A 19,425-nucleotide genomic window follows, 5' to 3' on the forward strand; every position below is an offset into this window, starting at 1 on the left:
TGTTCTGTCTACCCTCTATATCTGCATATTGGGTTAGTCTACTTCATCGTCTGGGGGTGTCGAAACAACAGTTAATGAATCTGTTATTGTGTTATCGCGTTAGTAATGAGACGTTCCATAACATAATTATTCTTATTACACGCGCGCGTGTATGTAGTTGGTATTAAATTATATGCACTCTTGTTTCTGCAATTTATTAAAACAAAAAGGAAGAGTTCAAACAATTTCATCATTTTTCAACATAGTCTCCTTGTTTTAAGAAACGCTTCTTCCAGCGGGGCCCAAGCTTGCTTATTCCATCAGAGAAGGTTTTTCAGCTCGTTGCGTTTCTTGCGCAAATTCGTCTGTAACAAATCGACGACCTCAAAAAGGATGTTTGACCGGTCCACAGAGATGATAGCTCGAAGGGGTGATATTTGATGTTACTGTAATTCGAACCCCAGTTTTTCAACGCTTTCAATGGTGCGAGCGGCCGTATGTGGCCATGCATTGTTATACAACAATAACACTTACTTTAACAACAGACCTCGGCGTTTGTTGGCCCGCATTTGACTGTAACCTACACTATTGACTCGTTGGCATCCTTTTGTCTCGGGAGATAATGGAGTTGCACGTAAGCTAATCCAGTCTGGTTTTTACATTTCATGTCCTCTCCAGTTTTGCGCCGGCTTGGGCTAAATGTAAGAAAATCCTGGTTAGCCCAATCATCAGGATTCCTCTCTCGACCTTGCTGATGTAGTCCAAAGGAGTGCAGAGCATTACATTTGGCACCAGCTTGGTTGCAGGAGCTGCCGGAAGAGTGTCGAGTTAAACACTAAACTGCCTACAGGGCTCCACTCAGAATTTCTTTGAAGGTTGTCACCTTTCCGTAACCCTGGATAGGGGCCCATACCGGGTACTGTCAGCCGGAGCCAGCTGATCCCGGGACTCGTGTCAGGCAGGGTCGTCATTCCTATTGACTATAAACCCCTTTTCCAGGTAATGTTCTAGTATAGGCCATTTCGCATCCCCCCAAAACGGTTAGCATCACGTTTTCTGTGAAAGTTAAATTTTCACTCTTCGCTCCAAAAAACCTTCGTCTTCTTCCTGGTTGTAGCGGTCGAGTAAGCGTTGACAGATTTTCATACGCTTACGCGCTCCTGAAAGCTCTCTCGGCACCCATCTCGCACAGACTTTACGAAAGTGAAGTTTGTCGTGGATTATTTCGTGTGCAAAACCGTGACTAATTTGCAGAGAACATGCCACCTCATCAATGGTCACTCGTTGGCTCGGCAAAAGCATCTCTTGAACTTGTTGAAGCTTCACATCAGTGGTAGAGATTAATGGATGTCCTGCTCTCTCTTTGCGTTTCTTGCTAGTCGGGGCATAGTTAAACGTGTCGCTGTCCTCGTACTGTTCTGAAAACCTCCGATGAACTTGAGCCCCTAACATACCTTCAGACTAGAGAAATCGGATCACGGATTTCTGTTCTTCCTCAGTGCATACTGCGTCAGTAGCACAACAATATTTACTCTGAAACACAAGAAAAAAGAACTGGAGCGATCAAGGTCAATCCTCGGTTACGTAACCACAAAAGTGGTTACGTAAGCACAAGAGTGGTTGCGTAAGCACAAGAGTTGTTACGTATGCAAATGAAAGCTGAACGAAGTGCAGCCAATCTAAAGATATTTCTAGAACTAAGAACAAAGAGAGCCGGAAAAATAATTGCTTTTATTCGAGTCAGAAGGTCAGCAGTTTGGGAAGGAAAGGGGAATAATACGTGAACGGTACTTAATTTTATGGACACCCAAGGGACGAAAAGCAAATATTATCTCGGCAAGATTTGATTTTAACGTATAAAGCAGGAATAAATTCCTGCAAACCCTTTTCGCCATCACTCAAACGATTCTGAGAATCCGTCGCAATCTTTCATTCATAATAAATAAATCAACAAATACCTCAAGTTAGTTGGGTAGATTTCTGGGGCATATAACCAAATGACACAATACGAGGCGCTGATGCCAAACATTCCGAACAGACTGAATATTGTGTTTAAAATGGAATAGAGTTTGCTGCCATCTGAAAGAATAAAAAGGAAGAAATTCAATCTTTCAATCGTAAGATTTTCATCAAAGATTAAAAGCTCTATACGGCATATATATATATATATATATATGTGGTGTGTGTGTGTGTGTGTGTGTGTGTGTGTGTGTGTGTGTGTGTGTGTGTGTGTGTGTGGAGGTGCAATGGCCTAGTGGTTAAAGCAGTGGACTCGCGATCATAGGATCGCGGTTTCGATTCCCAGTCCGGGCATTGTGAGTGTTTATTGAATGAAAACACCAAAAGCTCCACGAGGCTTCGGCAGGGGCTGATGGGGAACCCTGCTGTACTCTTTCACCACAACTTTCTATCACTATTTCTTCCTGTTTCTTTTGTACCTGTATTTCAAAGGCCCAGACTTGTCACACCCTCTGTCACGCTGAATCTCCCGAGAACTTCGTTAAGGGTACACGTGTCTGTGGAGTACTCAGCCACTTGCACGTTAATTTCACGAGGAGGCTGTTTCATTGATTGGATCAACTGGAACCCTTATCATCTTCCTTTTCTATTGGACTTTCCTCTGTTTCTGAAGAAGAGCTTTGCTCGAAACGTTAAACCAATTTTATTTCCTTTTCTGAGCATCTGCAAATACCTAACGCATACAATTTTTCTCGAGACTCAAATTAATACAATTGTCTTTGTTACTTGTTTTTCTTTAAATATATGTGTATGTATGTATATATGTCTGTATATATGTGAGTATGTATGTGTGTGTACATCATTTAAATACGGTAGTCTTGAATAATATTCTTCAGGCCGTAATTTACTCACACGCAGCATCTTTCAGAGCTTTTCGCTAATTCAGTTCTTAACAAAATTGAAAGCTGTTAACATTTTTGAAGAGGACTGGTCCCTAGCTACAGTTTGGCATAAAAAAATTGAAATTTGATCCAGTAGAGAAAACGTTGCATCAAAATTTGTAGCAACGTGATAGGAGATTAAGTAATGCCACCAATCAAATTTAATCTAAATAACTTTTTTTATTTTAAAAGCAAAATATATTCATCTTAGCTTCAATGATAGAAGAAAGCATGAAGTATTTCATAGACTTTTCCCATGCAGCAACATTTTGCATTAAAAAAAATGAGGCAAAATATCATAAAAGTAAATATAAGGCAAAAATTGGATTTAAGCATAATTATTTTTTTTTAAACAAACTATATTTTGATTAAGCTTAAATGATAGAGCTCATTTCGAGGAATTTCATGGTATCAATCGCATACAATAGAGTTTTAAAAGAACAAAGTTACGAGTGTTTGTTGCTCAAATTTGAGGGTGATAATATAGTTCTATACTTTTTTTTATGAGTATAGTTTTATAAGGGGAATTTTAATATGCGTCACCGGTGTCATTGAGATAACGAAAAAATTATCAACGACACTGCTAATTGACACGTTTGACACATTATTAATTAGCATAATAGCACATCCCGGAAAAAACATGGATTACATGGAAAAATGCGAGCAGGAGAAATAATATCCTTAAGATTATAAACCTGGAAAATTACAGGACAAGTTATTACATCTGGTAAAGTATATAACAAGAAACTTTTTTTACTTAAAGTGTTGCAGCTAAGGATAAAATTTGAATATTAAAAAATTATTTGATTTTAATTTACAAAGTAACATTATAATTCAAAAAGGTACCATCATTTTGTTAAACTATTGACACACTAGAAGACTTAGAAAATGAGATCCAGAACTACCAATATTGCTATAGTTTTATGCAAAGTAGAATAGTATATATGGTAGGCAAATTCATTATGTAGAAAATAGGCATTGGGTCAAGACTAAAAATATGAAGACTTGGCAATAACTTTGGCAATAACTGAAGCAAATTTTTCTGTGAATTTGTTGTTATAAGAAGATTTTACTGTAATATATAACTAATTTTCGTATTATTCTATTTATTGTAGTAACTAATTATGTAATTCTATTATTTTTTTATAACCTGTTTTCAAATTTCTAATTATTAATTAATAATTTGAAAAATGAATTTTTTTAAAGTGCAAAAGATATTTTAATTGAGTTATTTTTCTATTTTTAATAGAAGTAACAAGTAATAATAAGTAGATATAGTAACTTGTAATAAAATTTCTAGTTTTAATAAAAGATAATATTTTCTAAATCTAAATATTTTATTTGAAATTTTATCCTCAGCTGCAATATTTTAAGTAAACATTTTCTTCTATAATTTTCCGGGTTTATAATCTTAAGAATATTATTTCTCTCCCTCGCATTTCTCCATGTAATATATATATATATATATATGTGTGTGTGTGTGTGTGTGTGTGTGTAAATATATATGTATATATACATATATATTTAGGCATGTACATATATACGTATTATGCGCAAACATGGCTGTGAGGGAAGAAATTTTCTTCTCAAATAGATGGCTTATATAAATGTGTGTGTGTGTGTGCGTAATACAATAAAGCGATGAATGATTTAGCACACGGTTCTTATTAGTTACAATTACCTCAGGACCTCCTCGTATTAAACGCTATTGCGTGCATATGTATGTATGTATGTGTGTATGTATGTATGTATGTATGTATGTATGTATGTATGTATGTATGTATGTATGTATGTATGTATGTATGTATGTATGCCTGTATGTATGTCTGTATGTGCGTGGTTTGCAATTCATGCAGTGTCAGCATCTTTTATTGAGAATCGTAACTGTAAAGAGGTGGAACGTATTTTGCTCACCACTTTTTTCAGCGCCCAAACGATTTTTAAAAAGTCCATTGCTCTCTTTCTCTCTCTCCCACCCTCCCGCTGTATACAAATTATGTATATATACACACACACACACACACACACACAAATCTCTCTCTCTCTCTCTCTCTCTCTCTCTCTCCCTCTATATATATATATATATATATATATATATAGAGAGAGAGAGAGAGAGAGAGATAGATAGATAGATAGATAGATAGATAGATAGATAGATAGATAGATAGATAGATAGGTAGGTAGGTAGATAGATAGATAGATAGATAGATAGATAGATAGGTAGATAGGTAGGTAGGTAGATAGATAGATAGATAGATAGATAGATAGATAGATAGATAGATAGATAGATAGATAGATAGATAGATAGATAGCAAATGAAAGACGGGAGATAGAATATACGAGAATTTATTATCAATCACGACAATTGCTTGGGCACATCAATCATCGATTCCTCTTTAGGGACACTCAAAAACTGGTTCAGGAGCATCCGATGGTACGGATGTGTCTCATCGGGTGATAAATGAATACAACTCATTAAAATGGCTGTTCCGCAATGTAACTTCCCGTTTTGTAGAAAGAAAAGCAGCCAGACGGAGGAAATATCTTCATTTATATAGAAGATCAAAAATAAAATCACAGATGACACAAAGAGAAACGAACACAGAATCCAACGAGAAAACAATTCAAAATAACCGTTAATAAATATGGATGTATAAGCGCCCTCGGCCAAGCTGCATGGCACGAGTACCCTCGCTTATACAAGCATCTGCAAAAATGTGAGCAAACGCACACGTGATATTTGGTGCACTCATGATCAAAAAGCGAATTAGTTATCTACTTTGTGTTTATAAGAATAAAGAGGTTAAAAGTAAACTTAAGTTAACGGTTACTCAAGCGTCATTTTCGCTGCATTGTGCGAAAGTACATTTATATGCGTGTAGGCATCTCGAGAGTCGTTCAGAAGTTCTATTAATTATCTTCTCGTTAGTCCACAGAATAGACAGGGACTCCTCGGAGCAGAGACGGCATCTCCTGGAAATTATGTTGTATGGTTTCGCATACCTTACTATGGATCAATTAATGCTGTACTTCGTTTTATCGTCCTTCAGTTGCCATACAAAATCTGCTAAAGATGTTGAATGTTTCTTATTGATTGACTTAAAGCTGGCAACATGGTTACGATAACGATTCTTAAATGAATCACCCGTCTGCCCAATGTAAACATAGGGCCTTCTCCGTATGTGCACGCTACACTTATATACAAGATTTGTACTCATACAGAAATTCATCAAAGGACATTTTGATTTTTCTCTGCACATTAACCCACAAATGATGTGCGTGTGTGTATATATAGGGAGGGGACTGAGTGATCCCTTAATTGATCAATTGATTAACTGATTGATTATACATACATACTGTTGTATAGCGTAGGAACAGTACCCCCAAGAAATTTGAAATGTTTGTAAGGCAATAATGTTATGTGAAAATATAATTCCTCAATTTTTATTTGACTCACACCCCCCCACACACACACACACACACACACACACACACACACACACACACACACACACACACACAACACACACAAACACACACACACAAACTCAGTGCTAAATCTGTCTGAAATGTAATGGGAAAATCGTTAGTTTCAAAACATTGATGTCCAGCACACAAAAGCAAAGTTTGAAGGGAATAGTAGTGATTTCCATTGATTTCTAGATAGAAGCAAATGGGAAATAATACTTATTGACCAAAGACAAAAATAAATTTAAAAACCTAGAAACTGCAGTCCGTGCGTGTCACTTAGGTTTACGAGAGAGGGATGACCTCCCTTTGCAAATACCATAAGGGCACAGAAAGTGTGCCTAAAGCCAGCTGGAGACGATGATCTCCTGGGGCTAAAAGATACAGTAACACCCACCCTTAGTGGTTAGCCATATTGAGATGGCTAGTATACTTTTCGTTACATAGTTTTATTTGTAACAAACAGGAGAAACAATATTAAATCCAAGTAGTTGAGTGTAGTCCATTAACAAGCTAAGCTAGTAGCTGTTATTTCTCTGCGAAACCATGTATGTATCTTTGGATGTGATGAACTGAGTGTGATGCATCTGTGACACGCATGCACTTGTGCGTACGTACTTATGTACATGTGTTTATAAACATTTACGCGCGAGTATGCGTTCATGTATGCATGTCCGTGTACATGCTAAAGCACGTATATGTGAGTATGGATGCGCAGAATGTGTTTTTAAATCTTTTAGTCAGGTATAATAGTTGTAACCATGGCTCGTTGTAGTGCAGTGGTGATAAATATGAGCAAGAGAAGGAGGAAAGGAGGGAGAAGGGTCCCGAAAGCAGAGACATGGCCTGAATGCTAGCAACAGGGTGGACTCCACTAAAGGTACTCGAGAAGCTAGGAGTTTGGGCTAAATCGGGTGTCGGATTAGGTCTTCCACCCAAATGGTCCATGACGAGATCTGAACTCGGAACGCGGGGAGCCGAAATAAATACAAGTAATGCGGTTCTACATTCTTACAGTTCTGCCAATCTACCGCTTTGGGCCAGTGCTATTTATGTGGAACCCCAAAAGGGTAGGAGGTAAAACTGACGTCAGCAGGATTTGAACTCAGAGTGCAAAAAGTCAGAATAAGCTCTGAGCAGTATCTAACAATTTAGCATTTTATAAATGTACACACACACACACACCACACACACACACACGCACACACACACACACATATACACACATACACACACACACTAACAAACACACAGATAGATAGATAGATAGATAGACAGACAGACAGGTAGATATGAATGTATGTACATAGATGTGTGTGTGTGTTTGTGTGTTTGTATGCTTATATGAATGTGTAAGTATAGATACACACATAGAAACGAAGAGATTGATATAATGTAGCTGTAAAAGTACGTGAGTATTTCCTCAGTCGAGATTTTTTCATTCATTATATATATATATATATATATATATATATATATATATGTGTGTGTGTGTGTGTGTGTGTGTGTGTGTGTGTGTGTGTGTGTGTGTGTGTGTGTGTGTGTGTGTGTTTGTGTGTGTGTTTGTGTGCATTGATATATATATACATATACCTAAATACCAGATGTCCCATAAGTTAGATTGCATTTTTACTCGTCGTATAATGTTAAAAGCTGGCTGACCTACAGGACACCAGATATATTACATAATCATATAATTGTACATTCATTCAGCTACTCAACGCTCTATGCGTGCGAGTGCCTATATACACATATGCACATGTACATACATACATACATAAATACATAAATACATATACATACACACATACATACATATATATATACATACATACACACTTTTTTTCGTGGTACCGAGAATGGAAAATCAAGTTTTCCTTCTCTGTGACATTTACTATTTCCTGAGAATTATAGCATCCGTTATAGAGATGCTATAATTCTTAAATAAATTGTTGCTGTATCACATCGAAAAATCTGCTTCTCACATATTTTTTTTATACAATTTTTTGTTGTTTTTGGTATTATGCTTATACGTGTATCAAATTTGACAATTTGAATGTGGTTATCTTTTTCAATTAAAACTGAAGTAATTAAAACGAAAAAAATATTTGTTTTTAATCCACCATATTTTCACAATGAAATAACATTAGTTTTGGAAATATATCGATGGTCGCCAAAGGTTAAGCATGATACGCAGGCTGGACAGGGTTGTACTTTTATGTTGTGGTAAGTTTGTACTTTTATTGGATCATCCCATAAATAATGCAGTTTTTTATGCTTCCTTTATTTTTCAAAATTAAGATAAAAAAGTTCTTTTTTAATTTGTGGCTGTGTGGTAAGTAGCTTGCTAACCAACCACATGGTTCCGGGTTCAGTCCCACTGCGTGACATCTTGGGTAAGTGTCTTCTGCTATAGCCCCGGGCCGACCAATGCCTTGTGAGTGGATTTGGTAGACGGAAACTGAAAGAAGCCCGTCGTATATATGTATACATATATATATGTATGTGTGTGTGTTTTTGTGCCTGTGTTTGTCCCCTAGCATTGCTTGACAACTGATGCTGGTGTATTTACGTCTCCGTCACTTAGCGGTTCGGCAAAAAGAGACCGATAGGATAAGTACTGGGCTTACAAAAAGGATAAGTCCCGGGGTCGAGTTGCTCGACTAAAGGCGGTGCTCCAGCATGGCCGCAGTCAAATGACTGAAACAAGCAAAAGAGAGTAAAAGAGAGTCTCCTTCATTTCCTACATAGCTCTTCTATCTATCTGGTAGACTTGCAAGGCCCCTCTTCCAAAGATCACTTGTCCGTGACGAGAAATACTCCTCCACTGCTGTTCTAACTTTGTCTACAGAATTCATAATTTTTCCGTCCAAATGATATTGAAGACTGTAGAATAAATGATAATAAGATGGGGCAGTGTCCGGCGAATATGGGTGTGGAAACGTTTCCAGTCTTTCCATTGTCATCAACGCTGTATGCGGCCGAGCATCATCCTGATGGAAGAAAACCTTTCGTCTTGAAGCCAAAGATGGTCGTTTTTCTTCTAGCGCTGACTTGAAAGACGGCTTGAATGACCAAATCCAAGCTTCTCTGCTAGTTCCTCAACAGTTACGGGATTTTGTTCCACCAGGATTTGCCAGATGTCCTCGTCGAGCTCTAGAGATCTTCTAGGACGAGACTCGTCTTCTAGGCTGTAGTTTCCGGCTCAAAATTTCTGGAACCACGGTTGAGACTAGCTTTCACTTATTGTCTGATCTCCATATACTGCATTAATATTCCTCGCACTTTCCGTAGCGTTGTTGCCTTTATTGAACTCACAAAGCAAAATATGCCGAATATGCTCCTTTGTCACTTCCATTATAGCTTTGAAAAAATAACTCTTAAAATCGAACTGCGCTCTTCAAAATTTACACTAAGAATAAGCACAAGGTAAATTTACTACCTGCTTTTAAAGCTAGTTGATGCAGGTAGTTTACCCCGTTCTTCTCCGTCTTTTAGTTCAAGTAATTGAAAGAACCGCATTACTTATGAGTTGACCCAATGTTTTGACGAGCAATCGCGCATGCGTATCTCTCACCGCTCCACGTCATCGTCGTTTATCCAAATGAAAGGCCGCTGATAGATTTTAGCATAGAAGTCATTGCAATCGTCGCTGTCATCACGCAAAGAGCTAGGACTGCTATCGCAAAGGCGGCGAGCTGGCAGAATCGTTAGTACGTCGGGCGAAGTGCGTAGCCGTATTTCGCCTGCCGTTACGAGTGGAGGCGCAATGGCCCAGTGGTTAGGGCAGCGGACTCGCGGTCGGAGGATCGCGGTTTCGATTCTCAGACTGGGCGTTGTGTGTGTTTATTGAGCGAAAACACCTAAAGCTCCACCAGGCTCCGGCGGGGGTGGGGGTGGCGACCCCTGTTGTACTCTTTCGCTCCAACTTTCTCTCACTCTTTCTTCCTGTTTCTTGTCCCCGCCTTCCTACGCAACCGCTGAGCCTTGGATGCGCATTCATCCATCCGTCGATGCTCTCGGTGTCGGGGGATGACCTGTTTCTCTTCTGCGGGTCTTACGAATAGCAAAAGGACCACGCTTCGAACTTCTCCTGAGGCGCGATCTTGCGAGCTCTGGGGCGAAGACCACTTCGCTCAACAAACAAACAAACCGCTATCGCAAGACTGCTTGCACGACCCTCAAACAGTCCCGCCAATCCATTGTCCTGGATTGGCATATCTTCTACATGTTATCTTTTACTTGTTTCAGTTGTTTAGGCTGCGGCCATGCTAGGGCACCTCCCAGTGATTATTTGTAAGTCTGGTACTTATTCTGTTGGTGTCTTTTACCGAACCGCTTGGTCATAGAAACGCATACTAACCGATACCTATTGTCAAGTAGTGGTGGGAAATAAACACAACACGAACACAAAGACACATAGACGCACACACACACACACACACACACACACACACACACGCACAACGAGCTTCTCTCTACCAACATGCTGTGCAGTAGGACTGAACCCAAGATCACGCATTGTTAGGAAGCAATATTTTTTATCGATCCCGAAAAGGATGAACAGCAAATTGACCTCGACGTGATATGAACTCGGAGTACAGTTAAGATGGACAAACACTCTGAAGCATTCTACGCAAGCTGTAATGAGTGAATCAATTCGCCGCCTTCTTGGGGGGAAAATGTCTGAAAAATATTAATAGAGCTGTTACAATTGACTGGAATATCTTAGATCACAGGTATGGCTAATCAGAATTGATTTGGGACAAAGGGGAGTCTTAACTACAGTAATCCCCTTTTCTACCCTTACTTTTCACTCAGTATTAGATTTCTCCTTTTCTTCTTTCCCTTTTTTTTATTAATTCAGGGGACATTTGTACTTATTCGTCCTACCGTAATTGGTAGCTAAATCTGCTTCTAGTCATATTCTACCATCCTGAAAATGAAATACAGAAATGCGATGCATTAGACAATATGGTTTGTCATTAACTAAGTCTGAATCGAAGGTGGGATGATCACGGCCGGAACATCTTTTATAATATTGTTCTTGATTCTACAATGCATCTCCAACCATTTTTTCTTCCCGTATTTCCAGCATACAACTTTCAGACCAAAACTTACTGCAAAAAAAGGAAGGTCGATTTATGCTTATTTCTCTCTCGAAATAAATAAGCAGTGTACAATACAGATGTGGCTGTGTGACCCCCGTCAGTGGGAACTGTGCCATTGACGGAGCAGACAGAGCTTATCCTCTTTTACCATGAGGCGGAGGGGGGGCGTGGATGTGTTTTTGAAAGGATTGTGCGACCAAGAACGTAGGTTTTCGATATGCACATTCAGTCAAAAGTGGTCATAGATACAGAAAAGTTGATGAAGGTCATGGAGACCTTCTCAATAGTTATACCCTCCTCGTCACGGAACCCGCCCCAACGATGTGGGCTTGTCTGATGTCGGCGGGATATTTGTGTGGGGTTTCGGACGAGCATTAATTTTTGTAATTAATTTTTATAAATAATTTGTGTAATTGAATATCATTGAAGTATATTGATATATTGTAAATTATTGTACATTGTTAATAAATTGTGATTTCGAGGTGTGTTCGGTTGGCGGGCGCCGAATACCCCTCCCATTTTTCACATTCATACATATCATTCCTCATCACATTAATGTGTTTGTCCAGCCCGCATTGCTTCTCTGTACTGCCCTTGTGGCAAATCTAATGAAATAAAGAAGCTTGTTTCCCAGTCGCATACTACCGGGTTCAGTCGTGAGAACCGTATTGATTATTTTGTTTTGTCTTAACAAATAGTTTTAGAGATTTTTTACATATGTTAACTTTTCATACCAAATTACCTTCAAAGTCACCGGACGATTCTTTAATCAATTTACATTATTTTATCACATTAAAAATGGTCAGGCAAAAAATTCTACAGCTTTTCTCTGTTTGGAGCATTTACGACAGTACAAGCTGAACTTGTTATCTTAGATGGAACTGGTATTCCTTCTATCGAAGAAATATCCTTTCTATCGCATCTTCTTTATTACACCTTCAGTCTTATCAAAGAGACAGTAAGATTTTCTGGATGGTATCAAGACATTATTTGTCGAAAATGTCGAGTTTTTTCGTTGTTCTATTATCTTCAACTCCTTCTGTAGATAGTACTCGGAGAATTAAAGAGAAATATACATACATATATATACATACATAGATACATACATAAATATACATACAAATAAACTGAATAATGGCATACATACATACTATATATGATTTAAGACGAAATAATAATATTGATAATAATAATAATAATCCTTCCTACTAAAGACACAAAGCCTGAAATTTTGGGATAGGGGACTAGTCGATCACATTGACCCCAGTGTTTCACTGGTTCTTTATTATCGACCACGAAAAGATGAAAGGCAAAGTCGACCTCGGCGGAATTTGAACTCAGAACGTAACGGCAGACGAAATACCTATTTCTTTATTACCCACAAGGGGCTAAACACAGAGAGGACAAACAAGGACAGACTCACGGATTAAGTCGATTACGTCGACCCCAGTGCGTAACTGGTACTTATTTAATAGACCCCGAAAGGATGAAAGGCAAAGTCGACCTCGGTGGAATCTGAACGGAGCGGCAGACGAAATACCGTTAAGTATTTCGTCCGTCAAAAAATCGTAAAAAAATAGGGATTTTCATAGAAATAAAGCACCTTTTTGATGTAAATAATTTTTGGTTTTAACATGGTCCGATTTGAATTTTTCTTCTACGGAATGAAGAGCAAGCCTTCTTCTATCACACTCTCAATTTTGGTCAACTTGCACGGCAGGGTCTCGGAGGAGATAGTGTTAGTTGAAGGCTACCAAACCTGCCACACAGACAAATTCAGCATTATATATATACTAGCAGTATTGCCCGGCGTTGCTCGGGTTTGTAAGGGAAATAACTATAAAGCATTTTTAGAGAGTTATAGCCCAAAAATAGCAAAAAAATGCATTAAAAATGGAAAAAAATTATGGTAAATTATTTTTAAAATCGTAGACTCATCGTAGACGCGCGCTAATACCCAGAAGGACTCGATATGAATCACGACTATAAGATAAACTGCACCGCAAAATGTGGGAGTAGTTAGGAATCTAAATCGGAGTAGACAGACACACAACCTTACTTTTATATATATAAAGATTATTTCTGGCGGGACGACTCTCTTCCTTCTAACGCAGATATTACAGCTAATGAACTAACAATTTGTATCATTAGATAATATTAAGTTAACGGGAACATACACACACACACACAGACACGCACACGGACACACACATATATGTACATATGTGTGTGTGTGTGTGCATGTATCTATGTGTGTATATGTGTATATATAAATAATTGCTTTCAATCTTTTGTATAGAGTTTCAACATTTCAGCTAACAGTTATGGAGAGCAATTTCAAATTATTTAGACCAAACTGAACGGCATATTAGAATGAACATGAAATCTTATATAGGAAAAAAAGAAAGAAATGGAATTATAAATATATTATTTTTTCTTCTTCTACTACTACTACTACTACTACTACTACTACTACTACTACTACTACTACTTCGAAGAGAAGAACTCCGAAAGACCAGATTCGACTTCCTCAGTTCTTTCGAGAGCTAATCCATCCAAATGATTCTGTAAACTGCGCAAAAAAAATGGTAATCTGAAAGAACAAAGTTTGCGGAAGAAGAAAGATGAACAATAAATTTTCTCTCAGTGAAGTTCCTCGATCTTCTGGGCATTTACCCAGGTTCTTTCTAAACAAAGAAACAGATTGAAAATTATTGAATGCGAGGAAATAAAACTACTTCTTAGAATCTTTCAGTCAGAGGTCGAGAAACTGCTATATCTGCGCAATGTAGTGTAATTGCATTAAGAATATGAGAACAATGTAATTACATGTGAGATTTAGTGTCAATTTAGTGTTTGATAGTGTAAAAACAACAAAATAATGGGTTAATTAAGTTATGTTTTATTTGTGAAATACAGCAGTTTTGAATTTTCTTTGGAAGGAGGTGGTGAGTGTGTGGTGCGTGGGGCATAAGGCATTACGAATGTGGCCTGGGTCGTCCGAAAAAGTTCGGGAACCGCTGACCCACAGTGACACCTTAAAGGTTTCTGTAATAGAGGTATACGAATACATACGCACGCACACACGTATGTGTATATGTGTGTGTGTGTGTGTGTCTGTGTGTGTATAAGTATTTATATATAATGAAAGAGTGAGAGGAAGAGGCAGATAGAGACAGTGAAATAATATTCAACTTTTCGAAAATGAAAGCCTTACCTCCAAGATATGTAACTGTTACAGCCACAAAAAGAGCCACACCGGATAGACCTTGAAATAGTGCCATTGTTACTCTCCGTTGTAGTCTGTAAAATATATATAATGTATAGATATATATATATGCATATATGTGTGTGTGTGTGTGTGTGTATGTATGTATAAAAAAATATATATATATATATATATATATATATATACGAGAAAGAAGCAACAAGAATGGATTGGTTTTTAGTACAATTGTTTCATACAAAGACAGGCTTTATTAAAAGTTTTCCAAAGTTCCTTAATGATGATGCACAGTCTTATCACAGATTTTTAAAAGCTTATTAGTTTCGAAGAGAAGATGAATCAATCCATAGTGTAGATTTAAATTTCCAGAGATATGAGGAGGATGATGCACAGACTTATCACAGGTTTTTAAAGACTTATTAGCTTCACAGAAAAGGTGAATTAATCCATAGTGAAGATTTACATTTGGAAAACTGTTTATAACCTATATCTGCCTCTAATGGAACTATCTCCAATATTTCATGAGTATAACCTAAACCAATAAGATGTCTAGAGAACTCAAATGTATTTTAGCTGATGAGTACGGGACACTTTTATCTGCTGCAATTTTTGCAACTTTTAATAAAGCCTGTCTTTGTATGAAACAATTGTACTAAAAACCAATCCATACTTGTTGCTTCTTTCTCGTTTATAATCACCCCACATTACTGTATGGATAACACCATATAGTTTTTCTGGTGCATCTAAGTTAAGTACCACATTCAAGTAAATTCATTGGAAGTTACTTGAATATTAATTGCTTTGATGATATATATATATATATATATATATATATATAATATATATATATATATATATGTACATACATATGTACATATGTATGTGTGTATGTAACCAATTATACAATTTGCAAAAAAGCGATAGAAAGAATACGTTGTTACTGATGTAGAGTGTGGCGCAACAAACGTTTCGGATAGAGTCTTTCTTCAGAGTAAAGTTGAGAGGAGAAAATTGAAAAAACCCCAGCAGTTTTACATCCTCTCAATTCAAGAAATTAATTGAGGAAGTCTTGCTGATGCAGGACACCAGTCTCCCTGGATTCTCTTTTGTCAAACATCGACTCTTTTTGTTAAGCTCTTTACATATTTTAATAGTTATAATGTTTTAACGCATAAATTAAAAGAAAAAAGATATCTAAACATGCGGAATATTACCTGAAAAGTAGAATAGCCATGGTTGTGTTTCCCAGAATTTCTGTGAAAGATACCAAAGTGAAATTCAAAAACCGGTTTCCAGCTAAGCTATGCGACGTCATATACAGGCCATTGTATGTGAGACTGTTCATCAAGCTTGGGTTTTATGGAAGAGAAATAGACAAAATATTAAATTTCAAATATAAACAGAGGCATTTTATTTTTAACATTTAACACTGTGGCTGTGTGGCAAGTAGCTTGCTTCCCAGACACATGGTTCTGGGTTCAGTCCCACTGCGTGGCACCTTGGGCAGGTGTCTTCTACTATAACCTCGGCCCGGCCAAAGCCTTGTGAGTGGATTAGACGAAAGCTGAAAGCCCGTCGTGTACATACATACATGCATACATACACACATACGCACACCCACACACACACACATATATATGTATATACATACACACACATATATATATACATGTACATACACACACACAATTTATACATATATATATATATATATATATAGATGTGTGTATGTATGTCTGTTTGTGTCTGTTTGTTCCCCACCACCGCTTGACAAACTGGGCTGGTGTATTTGCCTCCCGTAAGTTAGCCGTTAGGTAAAAGAGCCCGATCAAATGAGCACCAGGCTTACAAAATTTAATTCTGGGGTCGATTTGTTCGACTAAAGGCGGTGCTCCAGCATGGCCACAGTAAACAAGTAAAAGACAAAAGATGAAAAATAAAACAAAAATATCATGAAATAAAGTTCTGTAAGGAGAATTGAAGTGTATGCTTCCTTTACATCTAGTCACGTTCGAAAGGGTATATATATATACTAGCAGTATCGCCCGACGTTGCTCGGGTTTGTTTCGACCCTTTAGAATTGGAATATTTGAAAAGTAAAAATTTGGCATTATGTAGCTTGTTATTCTCTTTAAGTGAACATTTCTCTGGTTGAAATACACTTAAAAATGGCGACACAGCAGTCAAAAAATCGTAAAAAATAGGGATTTTCATAGAAAAAAAGCACCTTTTTGATGTAAATAATATTCGGTGTTAACATGGTCCGATTTGAATTTATTCTTCTACGGAAGGAAGAGCAAGCCTTCTTCTATTATACCCTCAATTTTGGTCAACTTGCGCCGCAGGGTCTCGGAGGAGATAGTGTTAGTTGAAGGCTACCAAACCTGCCATACACAGACAACTTCAGCTTTATATATATATATATATATATATATATATATGTAAATATAGGTATGTATGTATGTATGCATGAATAACGTGCGAAGTGTTTCCAATTCATGTAGACACTTAATCTAATTATTTTAATTAGCAACAATAAAACTTCTTCAAGATTACTTACCCATTTATAAAAATAATGAGTGTTAATACTCTGGCGAGAGGATCTTTGAATATTGTATGGAATCCCTCTTGTTTAACAGCAGCATTCTTCGGTGTTATTTCCACCTCAAGCGTTCTGTTTTCATTGTCATCGGCGATGTTTAATGGAACCATAACTGTTGTCTGTACACTATTTTCCCAAACCGTATCAAAATCAACTTTATTTTCTTTCGCTGCTCTCTTTATTATTTTCTTACTTTTTTCCAAGTCACCATTATTAAGAAGCCAACGTATAGATTCTTCTAGGTACCTGAAAGTTTCAGCATGGGCAATTATCAGAATCGTTTCGCTATTTCTCTTTCAATTATCACTGCATTGTGGCAATGCTTTTAAAATGGAAACAAAAAAATAAATAGGAATTAAAATATATTAGAATGAAAAAGATATATACTCTATGATTCAAAATTATATAACGTAGATATTTAAATTTTAAAAAGACATTTTTAAAATCGAACTCCATTATACAATCCACTACATGCTACAATCGAATATAATGTTACTAACACCACTAACACCACTCAGCAAAATTGCAGGCCTAGTGCCTACAATACGAAGGATTGTTGTTGTTGTTGTTATTGTTGTTAATATTATTTTTATTATTATTATTATTATTATTATTATTAATAACAATAATAATATTAATATTATTATTATTATTATTATTATTATTATTATCATTAATAATAATAATAATAATAATAAAAATATTAATAATAATAATAATAATAATGATTATCGTCATCATCATATCGATACGCACCCTTTTGCTGACGAAAAGCTGGTAAAATTTTAAGAATCTAAATTGCCTGTCCATTTAAAATGCTATTTTAAAAATGAAATATCTTTACATCTAATTTCATTTTCAGAAAAAATAATGATGTTACATTAGGTGCTTTTTAACAGAATAAATTATTGAAATTTATGTTGTATAATTCTCAGCACCAGACCAATTTTCTCAGAGTGTGAGTATGGCCTATTAACCTGATTCTAATTGAATATGAATTACCGATGAAGTGAGGCACAGATTCTGTTACAAGTATTTTTACTACTAGTGCGCTTGTGTTTCTACTAATTCCTCATCCGTTTCTTGCCGATTCACAATCGGTAAATAACGTAAAGTAGGGTGCCATTTTAGCTCAATATATTACAGTTGTTATTCTATTAAATCTATCCCATTAAAAAACATTCCATTTTTTCCTTTCCTCGCAAAGTCAGGGAGTTGACTCAGATTTTTCGTTCATTATGGGACAATTTCGAACGAATAAGTAACAAGCAATTGAATAAATGTACTATACATAAAATATTGGATCATTTTATGATTTTGTGAAAGGGAAATGGGAAATTGTGACGTCATTTCCTTTCTCATGGACAAGGAAAATTAAAATGGCGTCAGCGGGATTCATCTCTTTCATGTAGTGTTACAAACTTTACATGAATAGCGAATTTGTTAATTATCAACCAAAAGAGAGAAGAGGCAACAGAAGTAGCAGTGCCACGCACTAAATGTGCTGTGTTTAGTTTGGCATTTGTCAACGTTCTTTATTGTATTTCGAGGTTAGCTTTGCCTTTCATCCTTCCGAGGTTCATAAAACAGACATCAGTCGTAAACCGAGACGAATTTAAATGACTACACACTTATCAAAAATATGAAGAGTTGCTGCCAATATAATTAACCAGATAATAACAATAATAATAATAATAATAATAATAATAATAATAATAATAATAATAATAATAATAATAATAAAGCAGTGAGCTGGCAGAATCCTTAGAACGCCGGACAAAATGCTTAGCGGTATTTCGTCGTCTATATTCTCTAAGTTCAAATACTGCCGAGGTCGACTTTGCCTTTCATCCTTTCGTGGTCGATAAATTAAGTACCAGTTGCGTACTGAGGTCGATGTGATCGACTATCCCCCTCCCCTCAAATTCTAGGCCTTGTGTCTATAGTAGAAATGATGATTATTATTATTATTAAGTAAAGGCGGCGAGCTGGCAGAATCGTTAGCACGCTGGACAAAATGATTTGCGGCAATTCGTCGTCTTCTGAGTTCAAATGCCGCCGAGGTCAATCTTGCCTTTCATTCTTTCAGGGTCGATAAAATAAGTACCAACTAGCACAAGAGTCGATGTAATCGACTTA

At 36.8% G+C, this 19,425-nt stretch overlaps 1 protein-coding gene across 2 annotated transcripts in view; it reads right to left on the reverse strand.

The window, feature by feature from the left end:
* Positions 1–19,425, reverse strand: part of LOC115217435 (organic cation transporter protein-like) — a 64,438-nt gene that overhangs the window by 2,306 nt on the left and 42,707 nt on the right. For both annotated transcript variants that reach the window (XM_036507024.1, XM_036507023.1), the window contains 4 exons: positions 17,245–17,532; positions 15,899–16,033; positions 14,676–14,761; positions 1,938–2,058 (listed from right to left, as the gene is read on the reverse strand). In XM_036507024.1, the coding sequence (XP_036362917.1) occupies positions 1,938–2,058; positions 14,676–14,761; positions 15,899–16,033; positions 17,245–17,532 (630 nt within the window). The remainder of the gene's footprint in view (positions 1–1,937; positions 2,059–14,675; positions 14,762–15,898; positions 16,034–17,244; positions 17,533–19,425) is intronic.

Source organism: Octopus sinensis, linkage group LG11 (genome assembly GCF_006345805.1).
Source record: "Octopus sinensis linkage group LG11, ASM634580v1, whole genome shotgun sequence".
In the NCBI taxonomy this organism is placed as follows: domain Eukaryota; kingdom Metazoa; phylum Mollusca; class Cephalopoda; order Octopoda; family Octopodidae; genus Octopus; species Octopus sinensis.